This window comes from Prunus avium, chromosome 1, assembly GCF_965620075.1.
Source record: "Prunus avium chromosome 1, drPruAviu1.hap1.1, whole genome shotgun sequence".
NCBI lineage: Eukaryota > Viridiplantae > Streptophyta > Magnoliopsida > Rosales > Rosaceae > Prunus > Prunus avium.
This window is the reverse complement of record NC_142284.1, coordinates 57061081-57079076: the sequence shown is the minus strand read 5'-3', so window position 1 is coordinate 57079076 and position 17996 is coordinate 57061081. Positions and strand designations below refer to the sequence as shown.

General features: G+C 37.2%; 4 protein-coding genes and 1 long non-coding RNA gene across 5 annotated transcripts; 3 read left to right on the top strand and 2 right to left on the bottom strand.

Moving 5' to 3' along the window:
• Positions 1–2207: 2207 nt before the first annotated feature.
• On the top strand, positions 2208–6767 carry PUR7 (purin 7). Its single transcript, XM_021952407.2, has 12 exons — positions 2208–2656; positions 2829–2930; positions 3116–3245; positions 3929–4021; positions 4096–4184; positions 4469–4549; positions 5107–5196; positions 5309–5398; positions 5512–5562; positions 5649–5695; positions 6361–6418; positions 6504–6767. Exons 1-12 carry the CDS (start codon positions 2339–2341, stop codon positions 6561–6563), a joined length of 1209 nt encoding a protein of 402 aa, XP_021808099.2. The 5' UTR covers positions 2208–2338; the 3' UTR covers positions 6564–6767.
• A 3563-nt stretch (positions 6768–10330) lies between these two features.
• LOC110751939 (glutathione transferase GST 23) lies at positions 10331–11434 on the top strand. Its single transcript, XM_021952500.2, has 2 exons — positions 10331–10671; positions 10919–11434. The coding sequence occupies exons 1-2, from the start codon at positions 10357–10359 to the stop codon at positions 11273–11275; spliced, it is 672 nt and encodes a 223-aa protein (XP_021808192.1). The 5' UTR covers positions 10331–10356; the 3' UTR covers positions 11276–11434.
• Positions 11047–13613, bottom strand: LOC110751937 (Tetratricopeptide repeat (TPR)-like superfamily protein). The gene is made up of 3 exons (XM_021952498.2): positions 13323–13613; positions 11529–13116; positions 11047–11303 (listed from the first exon to the last, which is right to left on the bottom strand). The coding sequence occupies exons 1-2, from the start codon at positions 13611–13613 to the stop codon at positions 11875–11877; spliced, it is 1533 nt and encodes a 510-aa protein (XP_021808190.1). The 3' UTR covers positions 11047–11303; positions 11529–11874.
• Positions 13614–13774: 161 nt separating this feature from the next.
• Positions 13775–14661, top strand: LOC148298068 (uncharacterized). Its single transcript, XR_015835312.1, has 2 exons — positions 13775–13916; positions 14002–14661. It is a non-coding gene; the product is annotated as an uncharacterized LOC148298068 (long non-coding RNA).
• Positions 14346–16391, bottom strand: LOC110751938 (purine permease 3-like). Its single transcript, XM_021952499.2, has 2 exons — positions 15666–16391; positions 14346–14864 (listed from the first exon to the last, which is right to left on the bottom strand). The coding sequence occupies exons 1-2, from the start codon at positions 16389–16391 to the stop codon at positions 14478–14480; spliced, it is 1113 nt and encodes a 370-aa protein (XP_021808191.2). The 3' UTR covers positions 14346–14477.
• Between the last annotated feature and the right edge of the window lie 1605 nt (positions 16392–17996).

Sequence of the window (17996 nt, the reverse complement as noted above, 5' to 3'; positions counted from 1 at the left end):
AAGATGCTCTAATGTATCAATGTTATATTACGGTTTGAAATGATTGGGTTTATGTATGAAATTAGTAGTATACTTGGACTAAACCAATCTAATTAGTGATTGATTTGGTTCGGATCATTCAGTTAATATGTACTTAAGCACATATTATATATTCCCTTACTTACATCAAATAGAGAATTACAACTTAAGTTCAATAATAGTTGACAAAATTTTCCAGCATTAACTTAGCAAGTCATGTTTTCCGTATTCATGACTGTTTTCTTAACGAGTTAACACGAACACAGTCAGTTAAAATAACGAATGATATAATATGACTTATTTCACCTGTTAAGAATAGGGGGTCGCTCTTTTTCATCATGGTAGTTTGTGTGAAAAAATTTCCCTCTCCTTTGTAGTTTACACTATCGATTGTATTAAAAAAAAAATAATAATAATAATAATTGGTCGCTTTAACCTACATGACAGGTTTCACCCATATTAACCAATTTATAAAATAAACTATATTTCTTAATCTATATATATAAAGCAAAAGGCAGAGAATTGTGAAACATTCAAAATACCAAAAAATGCCATTGGTTAATGCAAACATTAAGAATTGAAATTATTAATTAAATGAGGATAATATGGTAAATTCACACTGTTTCATATTAAAAAATTTTAAAATTAAAACAAAAATTAAATAATGGATCCTCTTTTTATGGAACACAACTACCCAATATCTTTTTTAATTCTAAAATATATATTTTTTTTGTTAATAAAAAGAGAGGCTAGTATATTGTTAAATGAAAACACGTCATATTAGACAATAATAAAAATAAAGTTGAAATGACTAAATAAAACATCTTTCAGCCATACATACCTAAAAAAAATCAATGATGAACATTTGTCAAAGTTCCAAACAAAAGCTAAAATTGTTGATAAAATATCTTAAATATTTACACACCAAATATGAGACTTGAGATATACAAAAAGTTAATGAGAAAAAGAACAAGTATGAAGTAGGACCCATGAACATAATCACAGAATTTTTTTTTAAAAAGATTTACCCTTGCTTTTAATGAGTTGTGTACAATATTGGCAGATCTAAAAGCGATCATGATAGCTAAATTCTAATGTAAACAATGGTAAAGTAAAATTAACCATTTTTAAAATTCCATTTGTTTTGCAACGGCCTCTACTTGTCTATTAGAGGTGTTGAACGTATTGTGCCATGGAAAAGTCCATGGATTAGGCTCACAAAAGTATTTAGCTCAACAGGCATGACGTGACATGAGCATGAAATAAACCCAAACTAGGCATGACATATTTTTTTAATTTTTTGAACAAGCATAATTTCATTAATATAGGGGCAAAAACAAGAGATGTAAAAGAAGAACACACCCCAAATGGAGGTTCTTATATACAATAAATCTGGAAAAATAAATCTAGCAAGACTGTGAGAGATAAACATTAACATATAGATGATCAAGAAGGGTCCTTGCAGCACCAATGCATAAGAGAGATCATGAGAACAACATATTCTAGTTGAATAAGAAACTAGAAGCACCAAAAGTGAAAGGGCCTTACCACTCAACACTCACTCGGCCAAAGAAGGCCACAACACCTCCAACATTCCACATGATCTCACATCACCCAGTAATGAAAGATCCATCTAGATCTAGCAACTCTACCTCCACAACATAAAAGATCTTGAAAAGCTAGTCCAAAAGGACTAGAGAGAAATAAACCCCAGTACAAAACTAGGGAAAACAAAACCCATCATAAAACTGGGGAAAAACTCTCTACAATATGATAGGGTAGAGAGTCGCTCGATTTATTAGCTGCATGGGTTAGTTCTAGGGGAAAACCTCTGAAACAAGAGGGGTTGTAGAGAAGGGAAAACCAAGAAGGAGGGAGAAAAAGAGAGAAGAAGAGAAAAGAAGCTGGATCGCTAAATTACATAAATTCTTAACTAGGCATGACATTTGGCATGGATTTTCCCCTATTATACAAAAGTTTGTACAAAAAAAGTTTACATTTAAAGTAAAAAATATCTTAATATCTAATTATAAGAAGAAATATAAATTAACTTTTGTTTTTTTGTTCAATGAAACTCGTACGTTGAACTTTTTTTTTTTTGGTGTCACACAAATATTGGACACACTAGCCTCGGATTAAACCGTTCGTTTTATTCATTTTTGCTGGCCTATTTTTTTATATTTTTTATTTTGGGCTTAGTTGCAGAGATGTTTCACGCAATCAAAAAGTTGGAAGCGCGGCCTTTAACAAAATCACATTATATAAGAGGCGCCAACGGCACAATCAGCCACCGCGAGACTCCAGAACTTCAACTGTGAAAATGGCTCAGTATGGTCCAACCTTAAACCCCCCCAAGACCCTCATCCCCAAGCTCCCAAACCCCAACCCCTCTTTCTATTCCATCTCAACCTTCAGAACCCCAAAACCCAAATCCAAAAACTTCTCAACAATCTCCATGTCAGTGACGGCGGGCCAAAATCAACAGCAGCACCAGAAACCACCGTCCTTAGACGTTCTGATCAACAGTGCTCGCAAGGAAGAGGTACTTGGTGCTATCAAGAATTCGTCGTCTCACTGCCTCTCCGAAACCAACCTGCTTCTCACAGTTCCCGGCCTCAAATCCAAAACTAGAGGCAAGGTATAAAACCCAAAGGAAAAGAACAAATCTTTTCTTCTTTTTGCTTTATTTTGTTTATTTCAATGCCTCTAGTGAATTGTGCTGAATAAAAAACTTAGGCTTTTGCTTTTCAAGCAACTAGCTTTTGGGCTTTTGACTTAATGGAAAAAGAGACTAATTCTCTGTTTTCCAGGTTAGAGATGTTTATGACAGTGGGGATTATCTAGTTATGGTCACCACGGATAGGCAAAGTGCATTTGACAGAATTCTTGCTTCCATTCCCTTCAAAGGCCAGGTCTGTTCTTAGTTCTGACCCCAAAGAAATGAATTCCTTATATGTGAATTTTCTGTATTAAATTTAGTTGAATTTTTTATGGAAAGAGAAAAAAGAACAGTCAGAAAGTATGCTAATTAAAATACTTACTACATGGTTTATGGATAATTAGTAGTTTCTGAATTTCGTTGGTTCTGTGATTTCAGGTTCTCAATGAGACAAGTTTATGGTGGTTTGACAAAACTCAACACATAACTTCAAACGCAGTTGTTTCGGCTCCAGATGAAAATGTAACAATTGCAAAGAAATGTTCTGTTTTTCCTGTTGAATTTGTGGGTAAGATGTTATAATCATAGTGTTTAGCACTTTTTAATTGGCTAGTGAGCTACTTCATTTTTTTTGTGCTTGAAGTTTCTTTCTATTCTGAGTGAGGGAAAATGCAAGTTTTAGTAAAAGGTAAAACTTTTGTGTTAAAGATGTTACATATTCAAGGCATTGTTTGAAAAAAAAAGAAGAACTGGAGGAAAATGGACTTTCCGATATACTCATTCTGTATCAATATAAATTCTTTTTAAGTGGTTAGTATCCTAGATTGCTTAATGTCCCAGCACACTTGTATTTGAGGAATAGGATTATGGATTCAAATTTCTTTAAAAAAAAAAAAAATCATCCATATGTGTCTTATTTTTGAACTTCAGTGTTGGAAGCCTCCATTTTACCTTTAGAATTTCTGTTTTGGCAGCTCTTTTGCTGTTACCTGCACTATTTGCTCCATTTGTATAAAATTAGCTATTTATGCATATACTTAGTGTTTTGAGAGGATAACAAAACAATATAAACATACACATGGAAGTTTTGAGAGGAAACAACTATATAGAGGTATATATATTTCTTCTTCTCATAATCATGAAGGAAAGGTATAATCTTCAAACAACTTGGCTTGATTTGAATTCGAGTACTTGCACCATACATACATAAATTAAGCTGTCTTTACACTACTTTTGCTTCTAATTTTGTAGTCAGAGGTTTCGTGACGGGAAGTACTGATACGTCACTATGGACAGTGTACAATAATGGTGTTCGGAATTACTGTGGCAATGCACTCCCAGATGGTGCGCTTTCTAATCAATGCATCGCTTTATTTTAAAACCAAAATTTTAAGTCTGATGGTTTATTGATATTATAGGCTTGGCAAAAAGCCAAAAACTTCCTGCAAATATACTCACACCAACAACTAAGGCGGCAGATCATGACGTTCCTGTTACCCCAGATGAGGTTTGGTCTCTCTTTGATATCATTTGTTACCTAAAGGGAAAAAGGGGGGAAGGAGAAGAAATCTGGGTAGATTAGGGATTTAAGCTGTAAACCTAATAACTGATAAGTCAATTTGTGTTGGAGATGAAACCAAGTCATTCTGGGATGTTCTGCTGGATTTTCTTTTGGAGTGGAATGTATTAATATAACATACATGTGCCTATATGTAATGTGTTACATGTCGGTCTTCATTTGTTCTCCTCTATACACTTCAGTTCAGTTAACTTGATGCAATTTTCTTGCAGATCGTTGAACGTGGACTGATGACTCAAGCCGAGTATGATGAAGTAAGTAGGAAAGCATTAAGCTTGTTCGAGTATGGACAGGTAACTTGCCTTTCTTGTTATCATCTTACTGTTATGAACCTTTTAAAATTTAACGATCTGAAAACATAATGGGATTATAGGTTTTCTGAATGAGATTGTATTATAGACTTCTTATTTTCACGAAAAAAGTAGAATAGAAGAAAGGCTACAATGAGGAAAAGTTGGAAGAGCAAGCATTAACAAATTCTTTTGAGCAGTTTCTACTGTCTTTGATTTTTTTTTTCCCTTCCTTTTGTTTCAATTTTTACTGGTTCCATATCAAACATGTGGGCTCAAAAGTTTGTGTCATATGCTTTGATCTCTGACTTGAACGCTGTATTCAGTGTCCTTATGGCTGGACAATAGCAAGAATTTTGTGTGTGCGCATGCTTGTGTGTAAGTTTATTGAGCATTCATACTATTGATCAATCCAAATAAATATATTGGCCAAGGTACTCAACGGTGTATGCTTGTGGGAATGATCATAATTGACTTTAGATACTGACCGAATCAATTTGTTATCTAAATAATAGATGTCAGCCACACTAACCAGTTTTACCATTTCTTTCATGTTGCAGCGCGTGGCTCTGGAACATGGCTTGATATTAGTAGACACAAAATATGAATTTGGAAAGGGCCAAGATGGTTCCATTCTTTTGATTGATGAGGTTTAACATTGTCTTGTTCAAAGTTTTTGTAGTTCTTTCTCAATCACAATACACATATTCAGATAATGTAACGAGAGTTAAATTTTATTTTTTCCTCCACTTGCCATTCTAGGTGCATACACCTGATTCAAGCAGATATTGGATTGCACATACTTATGAGGAGCGGTTTAAGAATGGCCTTGAACCTGAAAATGTTGATAAAGTATGCGATGTATTTTATACTTCATGTTCCTTTTGCTTTTTTGTTCTTTTGATCTTATAGACGAATTACATTTTATCAGCAAGTTGCTGACATTTAAATCTTTTGATTCTAAGGAGTTCTTGAGGTTGTGGTTCAAAGATCATTGCAATCCTTATGAAGATGAGGTAGTCACATAAACCCCAATTATATTTCCTTTTTGGGTTTGAGCATATGAAACATCAAATCTCACACTGATAGTACAAAAACTTAGGTCCTCCCTGATGCTCCTGAGGAACTCGTTCGTGAGCTATCTTGGCGGTATGCCACTTCTTTATTGTGCTTTATCATAATTTATATTATATAATAATGTCTTCTACATGCTTCTTGGATGCTAAGATCCATTTATTTCCAATGATTTTACTGTTGTTGTGATTATGGCAGTGTTTGCAATTGCTTTGTTGATTTTTACACATAAAGTGATCAGCAGAAAGCATAGCTAATGATTCTATGTATAAGTGTTAAACTACAAATTGCTAGTCAAGTTCTTTGTGATCATCATGTTTCTGCTTGTGTTGTCTTTTAGGATGATTCTATTTAAACCTAGAAGATTGCTCGGGCAGTCTCTTTCTTTTCCCTTGCTTTTCCCTCACTTTTCCCTCAGTTTCTTTGCAATTGCTTTGTTGATTTTTACACATAAAGTGATCAGCAGAAAGCATAGCTAATGATTCTATGTATAAGTACAAGTTGCTAGTCAAGTTCTTTGTGATCAGTGATCACATGTTTCTGCTTGTGTTGTCTTTTAGGATGATTCTATTTAAACCTAGAAGATTGCTCGGGCAGTCTCTTTCTTTCCCCTTGCTTTCCCACCCTCTCCTCCCCTCTCTCCACTGGCCCCCTTGTGTCTGAATAGAATCAACTCCATACTGAAGTGTGTGTAAGTTGCATCTACCACTAGCAGAACTGACATTACTCTACGATGACAGGTATATTTTCTTGTATGAGACAATAACAAAATCAGAATTCAAGCTGCCCTCAACAGAGGTAATAAAAAAAAAAGAACTTGTTATAATTGATATAGTATTATTATGTATAGATTATTGTGACATAATTTTGGCTTTTCGTTCAGGAGCCAATACATGATCGGATATCTCGAAATGTTGCACGGGCGTTATCATCTCTTACGTAACTTCATAGTATGAAGCACAATTTTGTATTGGAATTGACTTTACCCAAAAATTATCAGAAATGATGGATAGTTAATCTTAGGATGAACTTTGTTGTCTTGTTTCAAGAAAATGTCTCTGGTATGGGGTTTAGCCAGTGGCTTGTATCAAATAATGAGATGGATAATTGCGTATAATAATTAAGCAAAAATGTTTTAAGCTTATTATTTGTTGGCTTTTCTACTTATAAAAAAAAATTAGTAAGCTTCCTTTTAAGGGCACTTCGGCAAGGGCAAGTAAGGACGGACACTATTTATGTAAATAGTGATTGTCCTACCCTTTTTTATTTTACTTTTCCACCTATGGTAACCCAAGAACAATTACTACTCATATAGAATTAATTTTATTTATATGCATGAGATTAATTATATTAAAAATTTGCTAGGTATGTATAAAAAAATTATTTCTAATTGGGAAGTTTTCATAATTTTTTCGATTTTTTAATGTTGATGACGTCAGGTTGATGTCATCACCCTCAGACAACAGCTCGTGTTGTTCTTACTTTCGGGCCTGCCCAGGCTTGGTGGAGCCCACCATCTGCCCGGGCTAGATTGTTGCGTTGAAAATGGTTTTTGAGACATAGGGGGCCTTTTGCCTGTGTTAGGTTGTTGGGGTGGAAATGCTCTAAGTGTGTTACATCATTGCTCTTATAGTTTGTAATTGCTGACCCACCAGAAACAAATGTTGATGTCAGCATAATTGGGTCTGTTTATCTAATTTAAAGGTGTACATGATGAAAAATATACTTAATATTATAAAACTAGTAAAATTTAGGGACAATTTTGGAGAGAATGATAACAATAGGATTGATCTTCTTAGAAACTTGTATTTTAATGCCTTGCATTTTATAGGCAAATAAAGCACACTATTTACCACACTTTACAAATATAATATAGTGATGAGTCGTAGGGTAGATTACAATTACATCATAGTAGGCACAAATATAGTTGTAGGAATTGTGGCCAAAAGATGTATGGCTAGTTTGGCATTGTTGTGCTGTCAGATTTGTTGTGAGAGAAATCAGTTGTGAGAGAAAACTGTTTGGCATTTGGTAAATTTTTTGTTAGAAGTGTTATTGGTACGGATTCCCGCATGATTAGAAAATAATTCCCGCATAATCATTAAGGGCCCGTCTGGGAACGTTTTCGGAGAATGTTTTCTGAGAATATTTTCAGAGAATGAAAACGAGAAAACAAATTTGCATTTTTAGGATTCGAGAATGCATCTGGTAGATTAATTTGAAAACATATTTAGAAAATAAAAACAGTGAAAACGTGTCTGGTAGTACAATTTGAGAATAATAATATGTGAGCTATATTTCAAAGGTGTTTTTGTTAATGTCTGATAAAAAAACTATAACACAATTTTATGTATATAAAAAATAATAATTATCTTTAAAAAAAACTAATAAGAAATAACTTCAACCCACTCTTTTAAACAAAGGAAAGGTTGATAAACAATAAAATAAAAAATAAAAAAGCTAAAGAAAAGAAAAAAACAAACACACCATCTCTTATTTTTTTTGGGGGGGGTTCAGAACACCCCACCTCATTTTCATGATCTAAACATATATCTCTCTCTCTCTCTCCCCCCATTTTTGTTAACTAAACACCTCTAAGTCTTTGAGATCTCTATAAACAACCTCTTGTTCTTATTGTCCCTCATTTTCAAAGTTTCAAGGTCACATTCTCCTAGCAACAAAATTAGGTAGATGGGTTTTGTGGTTGTTCAATTGGCTTGATAGTGCTGGTTCGATTGGGTGGTGATGGTGCTTCTATTGGGTATGGGTGGTGGAGGAGTCTGGTGCCGATTGCTTTTACTAAGTGGCGATGATGTGTATTGGGTTGGATTGGGTGTTTGGTGGTGATTCAATTGGGATGGTGGTGGTGATGTGGGGACTGGGTCTGTGAGGTTTGGTGGCAGTGGCAGGAGCAATAGCGGTGGCGATGGTCTGACAGCCATGGCGGTGTTGGGTTTGAAGGTGGACGTTGTAGCGGGTTGGACAGCGGTGGTTGGGGTTTGATTATGGCGGTGAGTCGGTGACAATTATTTTCGTTTCTATTTTGCTTTTGGAAATGTTGAATCTGCATTCTCTGAAAACGCTGGAAACGTCAAATTGTTGTTTTCAGTTTTATAACGTAAAGTTGGAATTCGTTTTATGAAGTTGTTTCCTGTGTTTTTAGACTTCCCCATCGAACGCATATTCCAACCGTTTTGGCACTCAGAAAATGAAAATGGAGCTCTAAAAACACCACCGAACGGGCCCTAAACCCCTCGCCTCTTTGAAACTAATTCCTGACTAATCAAAAAATAAAATCACCTCATTAGTTGCTTTTCCTTATAGCTTTCTCTTACATCAATTTTTAACAATAAGTGATTTTCTCACAGTTTACCAAACGGACTGAATTTTCCAAATTTTTTTAAAAATCACTTATCACCCCAAATAAGCAATACCAAACGAACACGCCAAATAAAAAACAAAAAGAATTTGCGTTTTTTTTGTATCTCCCTATGAGAAATGTTAAATATCCATTTATTATCTTCAAACAATTTTGATAATTGGAATTAAGAATAATTTAGTATTGACATATTATTCAATTTCTAATTGAGTCTTTATCTGGCAAAAATATTTGAGTTTTATTATTATTATTTTTTAAACTTTAACTAAAGGATGACTGAAGTCAAAAGTGTGTGTGCGAGAATTCGTCTGGCCCAATTACAACATTGCAGGTCCAAAAAAAGGAAAAAGACTCGAAACTTTTTGGTTATATGACTCAGACTGGTTGAATGCACGTCCTGATGTCTCCATATCTGACCCTTCTAAGTCTTCATATTGCTTACACCCAGGGACGGACCCAGGATTTCAAAATGGCATGGGCTAAATTTACCTTACGTACAAACATATTGAAAACTCAACGGTACGAGTAAATTTCATTGATAACAAAAAAAATATATGGGGGGGGGACATAATGAGCCTTACCCCTGAAATAGCTAGCACTTATATAAGTTGCACCCTTCGAGTCTTCATAGCATTAAAATCACCAATTATTGATTCATTATCTATATTATCAGCTAATTCTCTTTCAATATGAAGTAGCATACAATCAGCAAGAAACTCATCACCTATCTTATTCCGAAGTCGATTTTTAATAAGTCTCATACATGAAAATGCTCGTTCTATTGTTGCTGTAGACATAGGAAGAGTTAGCACCAAACGAATCAATCTGTCAATCAAGTAGTATGTTTCTGCTAATTTTGTCTCAATTAAGCGCTCAAGTAATATAGGGATGGAATCAATATTCTTGAAGGCTTGAATGCGGTCCTAAGAGAATATATGCTCTAAGAGTCTAATGTGTTTTCACGTAGGGTGTGGGGTTTGATTCTTTTTATTTATTTGTTGGCTTGGTCAGTCAGTCCTAGTGGGATTAGTAATATTTTATTTGGGTGGGTAGCCTTATCCTAATGGGAATAGTTAATAATATTTATTTAGATGACCTAGGCTAGAGTATTAATTTAGCTTAAATAAAAAACAAGTTATCTGGGCTTTAGCCCAGGTTAGCGTGCTAGTGGGTTCGTCCCTGCTTCCACCCCAAGCTCTCTAGTCTTCTTGATTTAAAAAAAAAACAAAGCTCTCTAGTCTTTGTTTTGACATCAGCAATGACGTTATTGGCTTGGTTAATGAGCTAAGCCAAGCAAAGATTTGAGTCTATAAATTGCCATGTTGAGTTGGGAATATGGCACCATGAAAATCTAACCATGTCTGCAGACTCTGTGAAGTTGCTTGGGTATTGGGCAAGTCCTTTTGCTCTCAGAGTCAAGTGGACTCTAAAACTGAAAGAAATTGAGTACCAGTATGTTGAAGAAGACCTCGCAAACAAAAGTCCCCTGCTCTTGCAGTACAATCCTGTGCACAAAAAAATACCAGTTCTTGTGCATGATGGCAAGCCGGTGGCGGAGTCGCTGATTATACTCGAATACATTGAAGAAACATGGAAGCAAAATCCAATCCTGCCAGAAGATCCCTACGAACGAGCTCAGGCGCGCTTCTGGGCAAAATTTGTTGACGAAAAGGTAATAGAACAAGCTATACTGTAATACTATTACCACTTGACTTTAGTTTCCACGAACGATCTGGGATCAACAAGAACTAACTATGTTCTATTCATGCATTACCAGTACATTTCTCACATAACAGCAAATACTGCAAAAATTTCTGGTTGATAGATGGAGTGAACTATTGAGCAATTTTTACAATATATATACAAAATTTAGTTAACCAATTTAGAAACTATATCCCATTTATTGTTCTTCATTTCAGTGTGTGCCATCAATTATGAGTGCATTCACCAAGAAAGGGGAGGAGAAAGAGAAGGTTGCAAAAGAAGCAAGAGAGAATCTAAAGATCCTGGAAAGTGGACTTGGGGGAAAGCAGTTTTTCGGAGGTGAAAGCATAGGCTTTGCGGACATAGCTGCTGGGTGGATTGGATTGTGGACTAGAATAGTCGAGGAGATTGCAGAGGTAAACCTGATTGATACCGAGACCATGCCACTGCTCAACGCTTGGTTTGGAAGAGTTCTTGAGTTTCCCATTCTTAAAGAATGCCTGCCACCTCAAGATATATTGCTGGAGCACATCCGAGGCTTTCACAAGATTTTGACTGCAGCATCAAGTTGAAGTCTTTGCCACCATCTCTGACTGGTTCCTGCATATTTTATCATCATTTCATTCACAAAAATGGTTAATATGTGAACCACTTATGTACTTTGAATAAAATGGGCTTCAGCTCAATTCATGATATCATATATAAATAACTCGGTAAAACACATGTGAAAACATTTTTGCATTTTCATAAGCATTTAAATGAAATAATTGCCGAGAACAATTTTTTTTAATTTTTAAATGAGATAATTGCCGAGAACATTAATACCTTAAGAATCATGACCAAATATTAATTGTTGACTGAAGAAAAAGGACCCAAGAAGCCATCTTCCCTAACAATCTACAACAAGGGCTCCATCTCTTTGTTTCTGTTCAAATAAGGAAACTAGAGAGACCATCTGATCTATCTTTTCTCCACCTTAACTAATAAAGAAGCAACTTCCCCGAATCAAGGGACCTCTATATGTGGCACTTGATGTTCAAATGTTATGCTCTATATTTTTGATGAACCATTTCACCATTGTCTTTGATTCACGAACAAACAGTCAGAGAAGCATAAATTGTTCCCCATGAGCCTTCACAGTAAGCGACTAGAACTTACTGTACAGCACAGATTATAAAGTCACACCTCGAAGGCTCACAAGGGCAGAAGTCTCATCATCCATCTCAATCATGTCCTTCTCCATCATCTTAAGGATGTCTGAGGCTGATCTCTGAGCAGAAAGGTGCAGTCTAAGCACTGATTTGTATAATGGCAAACTTGCACAACCCAAATCATGGATAACTCTGACATACCAATTTGCGTCCTCAATATTCCCATGCCTTTCGAAATAACCAGCAAAGGCCATTATAGTATCATCCGATGGCCTCCAATGACAATCTTGCAACATACTGAACCCTCTTTTCATCGCTTCAATGGCTTTATCAATGTTTTGGCTTTTCAGCCATCCTTCCATAAGGATCTCACATGTCTTATAATTCGGGTGACCGCCTCTCTGCAATGTGTGCAGATGCAACGACTCAGCTTTCTCTACCATTCCATTCCGCATGTATGCACCTAGAAGGACATTGGAGATTCGAACATCGTACCTAAAGCAGGTGGACTCCCACTCCATAAAAATCCTCTCTGCTTCCACAATATCACCTAGCTTCACCAAGCACAACAGTATATGCATGTAATTAGTACATGGAATTCTCCCAGGTACTGCCTTACTAGCTTCCCATAGACGCAGGACGTCCTCTTTCATCTTTAAAGAAGTATATTGCGTAATGAGGAAAAAATAACCAAGGCGGTTACAGTCAGACAACTTCTCTTCAGCCCTTCTTAGGGCCAAGCTGGCTTTGTCAACAAGGCCTGCTTTCATATAGACATTGGCTAAAGTAGACAAAGTGCTCCATCCAACCTGAACATTCTCATCATTCACCATTTCTTTGTAAACCATCCCTACTGAAGCAACCCCAGATAGGTTGGCACATGCATTCATCCAGAGGTTGTAGGACAAAACAGTTAATGGTATCTTGTTTTTCTTCATTTGAACTACAACAAGGGGCACTTTCCCAAATTGACTTGTGCCCATATACAACTTCATCATCTCATTATAGGGATGAGGGCTCACAATCAGCCCCAACCCACCAAGCTTCAGCATCAGAGCCTCTGCTTTCTCTGTGTCCTTTTCCACAACATAGCCATGAAGAAGAGGAAGACAAGCAGCTTTTTTTGAAGCAGTGGCAGCTAAATTCTCAAAATACTCCTCAGCTTTCAACATACCCTTCACTTTTATGATTGATTCCAACCTCACGGCATGATCACCCGGCGACAGTCCAAAATCGCTTCGAGCCTCCATCCATGCTAGTATCTGATATCCACAGAAAAACAATCTAAAAGTTCAAAAAACAAACACCATTCAACCATTGTGAAAATTTTATTCTTACTTTTTCTGAAGTGACAATTTTTCCAATTTTTCATCTTGGAAAGGAAGAAATTTCGATTGAAAAACTCTAAAAAATATCCTAATCTTCAAGCTTTAAGCACATTTTGAGCAAACAAACGAAGAATTGAAACCTGGAGAGCGTGGTCGAAGCGCTTAGATTTCAAGAGTTGAATGGAAATGCGACGGAGTTCGAGAACAGAGACCTTGTTGCCTCGGTCGACCCATTTCTGAATCACAGTGGTTGCGCTCCGACCCGGATTTTTGAGCCCAAAAATCTTGCTCTTGAGCTCGTTGTCCTTGCGCCTTTCAACTGGCGAAGACGAAGAGCAGAGCGACGACAGCTGCCTCTTCCACCTGACTGAGTTCGCGAAGTGTGGGGCGCACCTTCTCAGACCAGTGAAGAGCCCACAGCTAGTCGCCATGGAAGTACAAACTGCAGAGCTCACCGATCCTCTTCGTTGGTTGAAGAAAGATCAGGGGCGTTCCGTACGTGTCGGGACCAGAATATCAGAAAGGCAGTAAGTAAATATGTTGCCGAACGACACCGTTTTGATCTACTTAACCCCCCGCCACGCAACTTCTTGTTTAAAGTCGCGCCGATTGTTCGTTTCTCGATTCTTCTTCTCTCGAATTTCCAGAGCTTCCAATCACAACAATTTGAGGAGCTTCATCCTTCACAGTAGCCAAACACCTCTAAAATGCGAAAATTGTGCTTGCTTGGTCTGGTGAGGAAGACGAAGCTTAACGACTCATTCTGTTTTCTTCATCAATTTGGCTTTATGCTTAGAATTTATATGTACTGAAATGCAGCTTCGGAGGCGTTTGGTGTCGTCGTTGGACCGTTGATCAAGTTGATTGGCCTCGAAGGCTTTCCTCGCTGAGCGAGGCCTTGTATCGAACACATGGTGAGCTCCTCGGCTTCTTGTTTTACTTCTCATGCCTGATTGCTTTGTGGTCAAGAAAATTCAGAATTTTTGTTAATGTGAATGCCTTTTGAACCTAAATTGGTTCTGTAGCACAAGTACAAGTACAATTACTTGAAAACCTCTTTCCTTTGGAATATTTCTCAAATCCTGGATATTCGATTGCTTTCGCTTCAAACAATTTGGTGTGATTAAGTGCATAAGTAGCATATATATATCTATGACAATGTATATTCTCAATTTAACCTTTTCATTTAAGTACAAATTCACATAAACTGCCGATGACAGAAGATGCAGCCTTTCCCTCCTTCGGAAACTCCAACAGAGAAGAAGACATGAAACAACAGCTTGAGCTTTCATGGCCTAGGGATCGAGTTGAGAAACTTCTGCTGTTTCTGGGGTATCTTTCTTTCCTATTTCTACTTCTTTTTCTTTTTCATTTTTCATTTCACTTTCTTTTTGCTTGCTGTATTTTCTCTCCCCATAGAAATATGAGACAAAACCCCACAGGGAGAGTGCAAGAGCAACCCCCTTTTCTGCTTGAAACTTCTCGTGGTAAAAAATAACAGCTAGAATCTCTGTAACTGGGAGCAGAACAGCAATTACAATACCAGAGAGCAAGGATGAGGCGCAGAAGATAATTCCTATGGCTCCCAGAAAGAAACCCTGCCAAACTATTGCACTAAATACAAGCACCACATAGTATTTGCTTTCCCCAAGCTCGAAGTTTCTTGCTTCTCTTGGAATAACCTAAAGAGGTTTAAATCAATGTATAAGAACATTCATTAGAGAATATTATAACTCATATTAGTAATATCCTAGGCATCAGAAAAATTTATTTTCTCAATTATACAGATGTTAAGACTCTAACTCACATTACCTTTCTTGGAGGGGGAATTGCTATAAACTACTACGCTAGTAGGTCTTTTGCAAAAATTTCTCAATTATAGTGAGACATATGACATGACAATTTGTTAAAAATAAATGGTATTTAATGCCCACATTGATCAGTTGGTACTTTAATACTTTAGATTTATTTAATTCTGAAGCAATTATTCCTCTAAATCATCATAATCATCATCCATTACAACATGAGGAATTCTAATCGCAGTTGCCTTAGGCGACTGAGAAATCACACTAACTCTTCAGAAAATACAAAAAGGACTTGCAACTTGCAAGCTAGCTAGCCAAAGCTTATCCTCGCGGTTCTAAAAGTCACTTTATAACTTTCTATCTACTAGTTCCACCCTAAATTAAGTGTGTGTATATATATAAGTAGTAATATTATCTTTTTATGGCTATAGGATCTTTACAGCAATTAAAAATTAATAAAATTTCACATTATTACAACAATATTGAAGTATGAGAAATCTTGTCTTGTGAAATTGAGAATCTATATTATTATCAATCAAGTAGAGTTAGAATGTGCGGTTCAGAAACGATGAATATTATTAAGGAGATGATTATGATTATGATTAAGATTAAAGTAAAATCTCCAGAAACTATAAATGATTGGATGATGATGAAGGAGAGGTTAGGATTACCACTAACCTTGAAGTCATTGTTGATAAGCATCCCCACAGTGCAGAAAATAGTAGCAAACAAACACATAACCAATTGAACCTCAAGAACCAAAGCATAAGTAATGGTCTGCTTGGCCTTCTTGTATGTCAACTCCACCAACGGCAACACAAACCCGTACAAAGCTGCCGCCGACAACGTCATCATAAACCCGGCAATATACTGCTTATCGGATTCACCGTTTGGCCGATCAGCGCTAGTGTTCAGCCCCAAAACAGCCGCGCCAATAGTCAATAAGAAGACGCAGTTTATAGAGTAAGAAGTGAACTTCTGCTTCACAAGAAGAAATGCAAAAAGAGCAGTGAAAGCCAGATGGGCAGCCGTGATTAGGGATGCCGTGGAGACAGGAAGGCGGGCCACGCCGTAGGCGTAGAGGTAGTCGTCGATGCCGGTGAGGAGGCCGATGACGGCGGAGGCTATGAAGAGCGGGAGCTTCATGAAGAAGAGTTTTGTTGAAGGGCCTTCAGTGGTGCGGCGGTGGTAATAAGCTAGGGCTATGGGGATGAAGATGATTGGCCAGCCGCCGGTTTCGAGCCAGCTGGAAAGCCAGACACGTTTACCTCCATGGATGAAGTAGAGGCGCATTATCAAAGGGCCTCCGCATGCGCCTATTGATAAGAGTACGCAGCTTAGTATGAGAAGGGCTCTCTTCAAGGCGGCGTTGCGTTTTTCCTCATGATTGGCTTCCATGTGCATGGTAATTTAGCAAGAATTGATGTGTTTGGTATGTTTCAGAAATGGAGTGTTGGAGGTAGGGGAGAGCAAGAAGTGGTCTGGCTTTGTGGGAGTGAAATAATGGAGCAGTTGATAGTGACAGGAGTGTGAAAGAATTGGAAAAGACTAACTATGCATATCGAAAAGTATAGGAGGAGTCAAAAAATGATAGTTGGCTCTATTGAATTTAATTTTGATTATTAAATTACTTGAATGCCCTATTGAGTGTTTTGGGTAGGGGTGGGCACGGTACGGGATGACACGGGATGGAGGTCATCCCGGTGTCAATCCCGAATAGGAGAATCGGGACGGTATGACACGGGATGGGAGATTTTCAAAACACGTTCAAACCATACCGGCTCTAATCGGGATCGGGATGGTTCGGTATCAAAACTGATACCGTTCACCTTAGGCTAAAATTTGAATTTTTTTTCTTCAGTTTTTGCAGCTGCCAAATAACTTCAGTTTTTGCAGCTGCCAAATACTTCTGTATCCGAATCAACTAGAGTTGGTGATGACGGAGTTGAGGACGAAGATGCATCTGTGATTGCATTCACAGGTAAGAAGAAGTCTTCCAAAAAGAAAGATAATAGTGTTATTACTGCATCGAGTGAAGAAACTAAGGTTGGGGCTGAAAATACAGATGTAGTTGAACCAGAACAACCAAGTAAGGAAACTAGTAAAATTGAAGCTGACGATGCTAAAGTTAACAAGAGTAAAGAGGTTCCAGAAACTTCAAAAAGTAAGAAAAAGAAGAAGAAAAGTGGAAGGACTGCTCAGGAAGAGGATGATTTGGATATGATTCTTGCTGAGCTAGGTGAGGGGTCTTTTGCATCGAAACCTGCTGCTGCTCCCATGCAAGAGGAGAAAGTTGAGGTTCAACCTGATATAGTCGCCCCGGTTGATGGTTCAGGTGAAAAGGAAGGTGAAGAAGAGACTGTGGAGTCTGCTGCAGTGAAGAAGAAGAAAAAGAAGAACAGAGAGATGGGGCAGACGGAGAGAGAAGAAAGAAAAGAAGAAGAGAGGAAGAAGGAAAAAGAATAAAGAGAGAGAGAGAGAGAGAGAGAGAGAGAGAGAGAGAGAGGAAAAAAGAATTAAAAAAGAGAGGGAGGATAATAAAAAAGAGAAAGACGAGAAAATAAGAAAAGAGAGGGAGGGGGGGAAATAATATTTTAATATTTATTATTTAATATTAATTAGTTACTGTACGGTACGGTATGACACCAAACGGGATCACATATCTGATACCGGTGTCGTGCCAAACAGTAACGGGATGACACGGTTTCATCCCGTTTAAGCATCAACACCAAACGGGATGGCACGAAATTGACACGGTTTGGCACGGTTTCGGGATGACTTCGGTATTTCGGTTTTGATGCCCACCCCTAGTTTTGGGTATTTTTATGAGGTTTTGGAGTGGGTTTGTTTTAAGAAATCAATGGCAGTTGTGTAATTTAAAAGAAGTTAAAAGCTTTTTTTGTTATATTGTAAATGAGCTTTGGGTGTGTTTCTAAAGTCCATTTCATATATGGTTTTTTCATAATTTGGGCTCATGTATTGGGTATAATAGTGAATCTTCCAAATTCA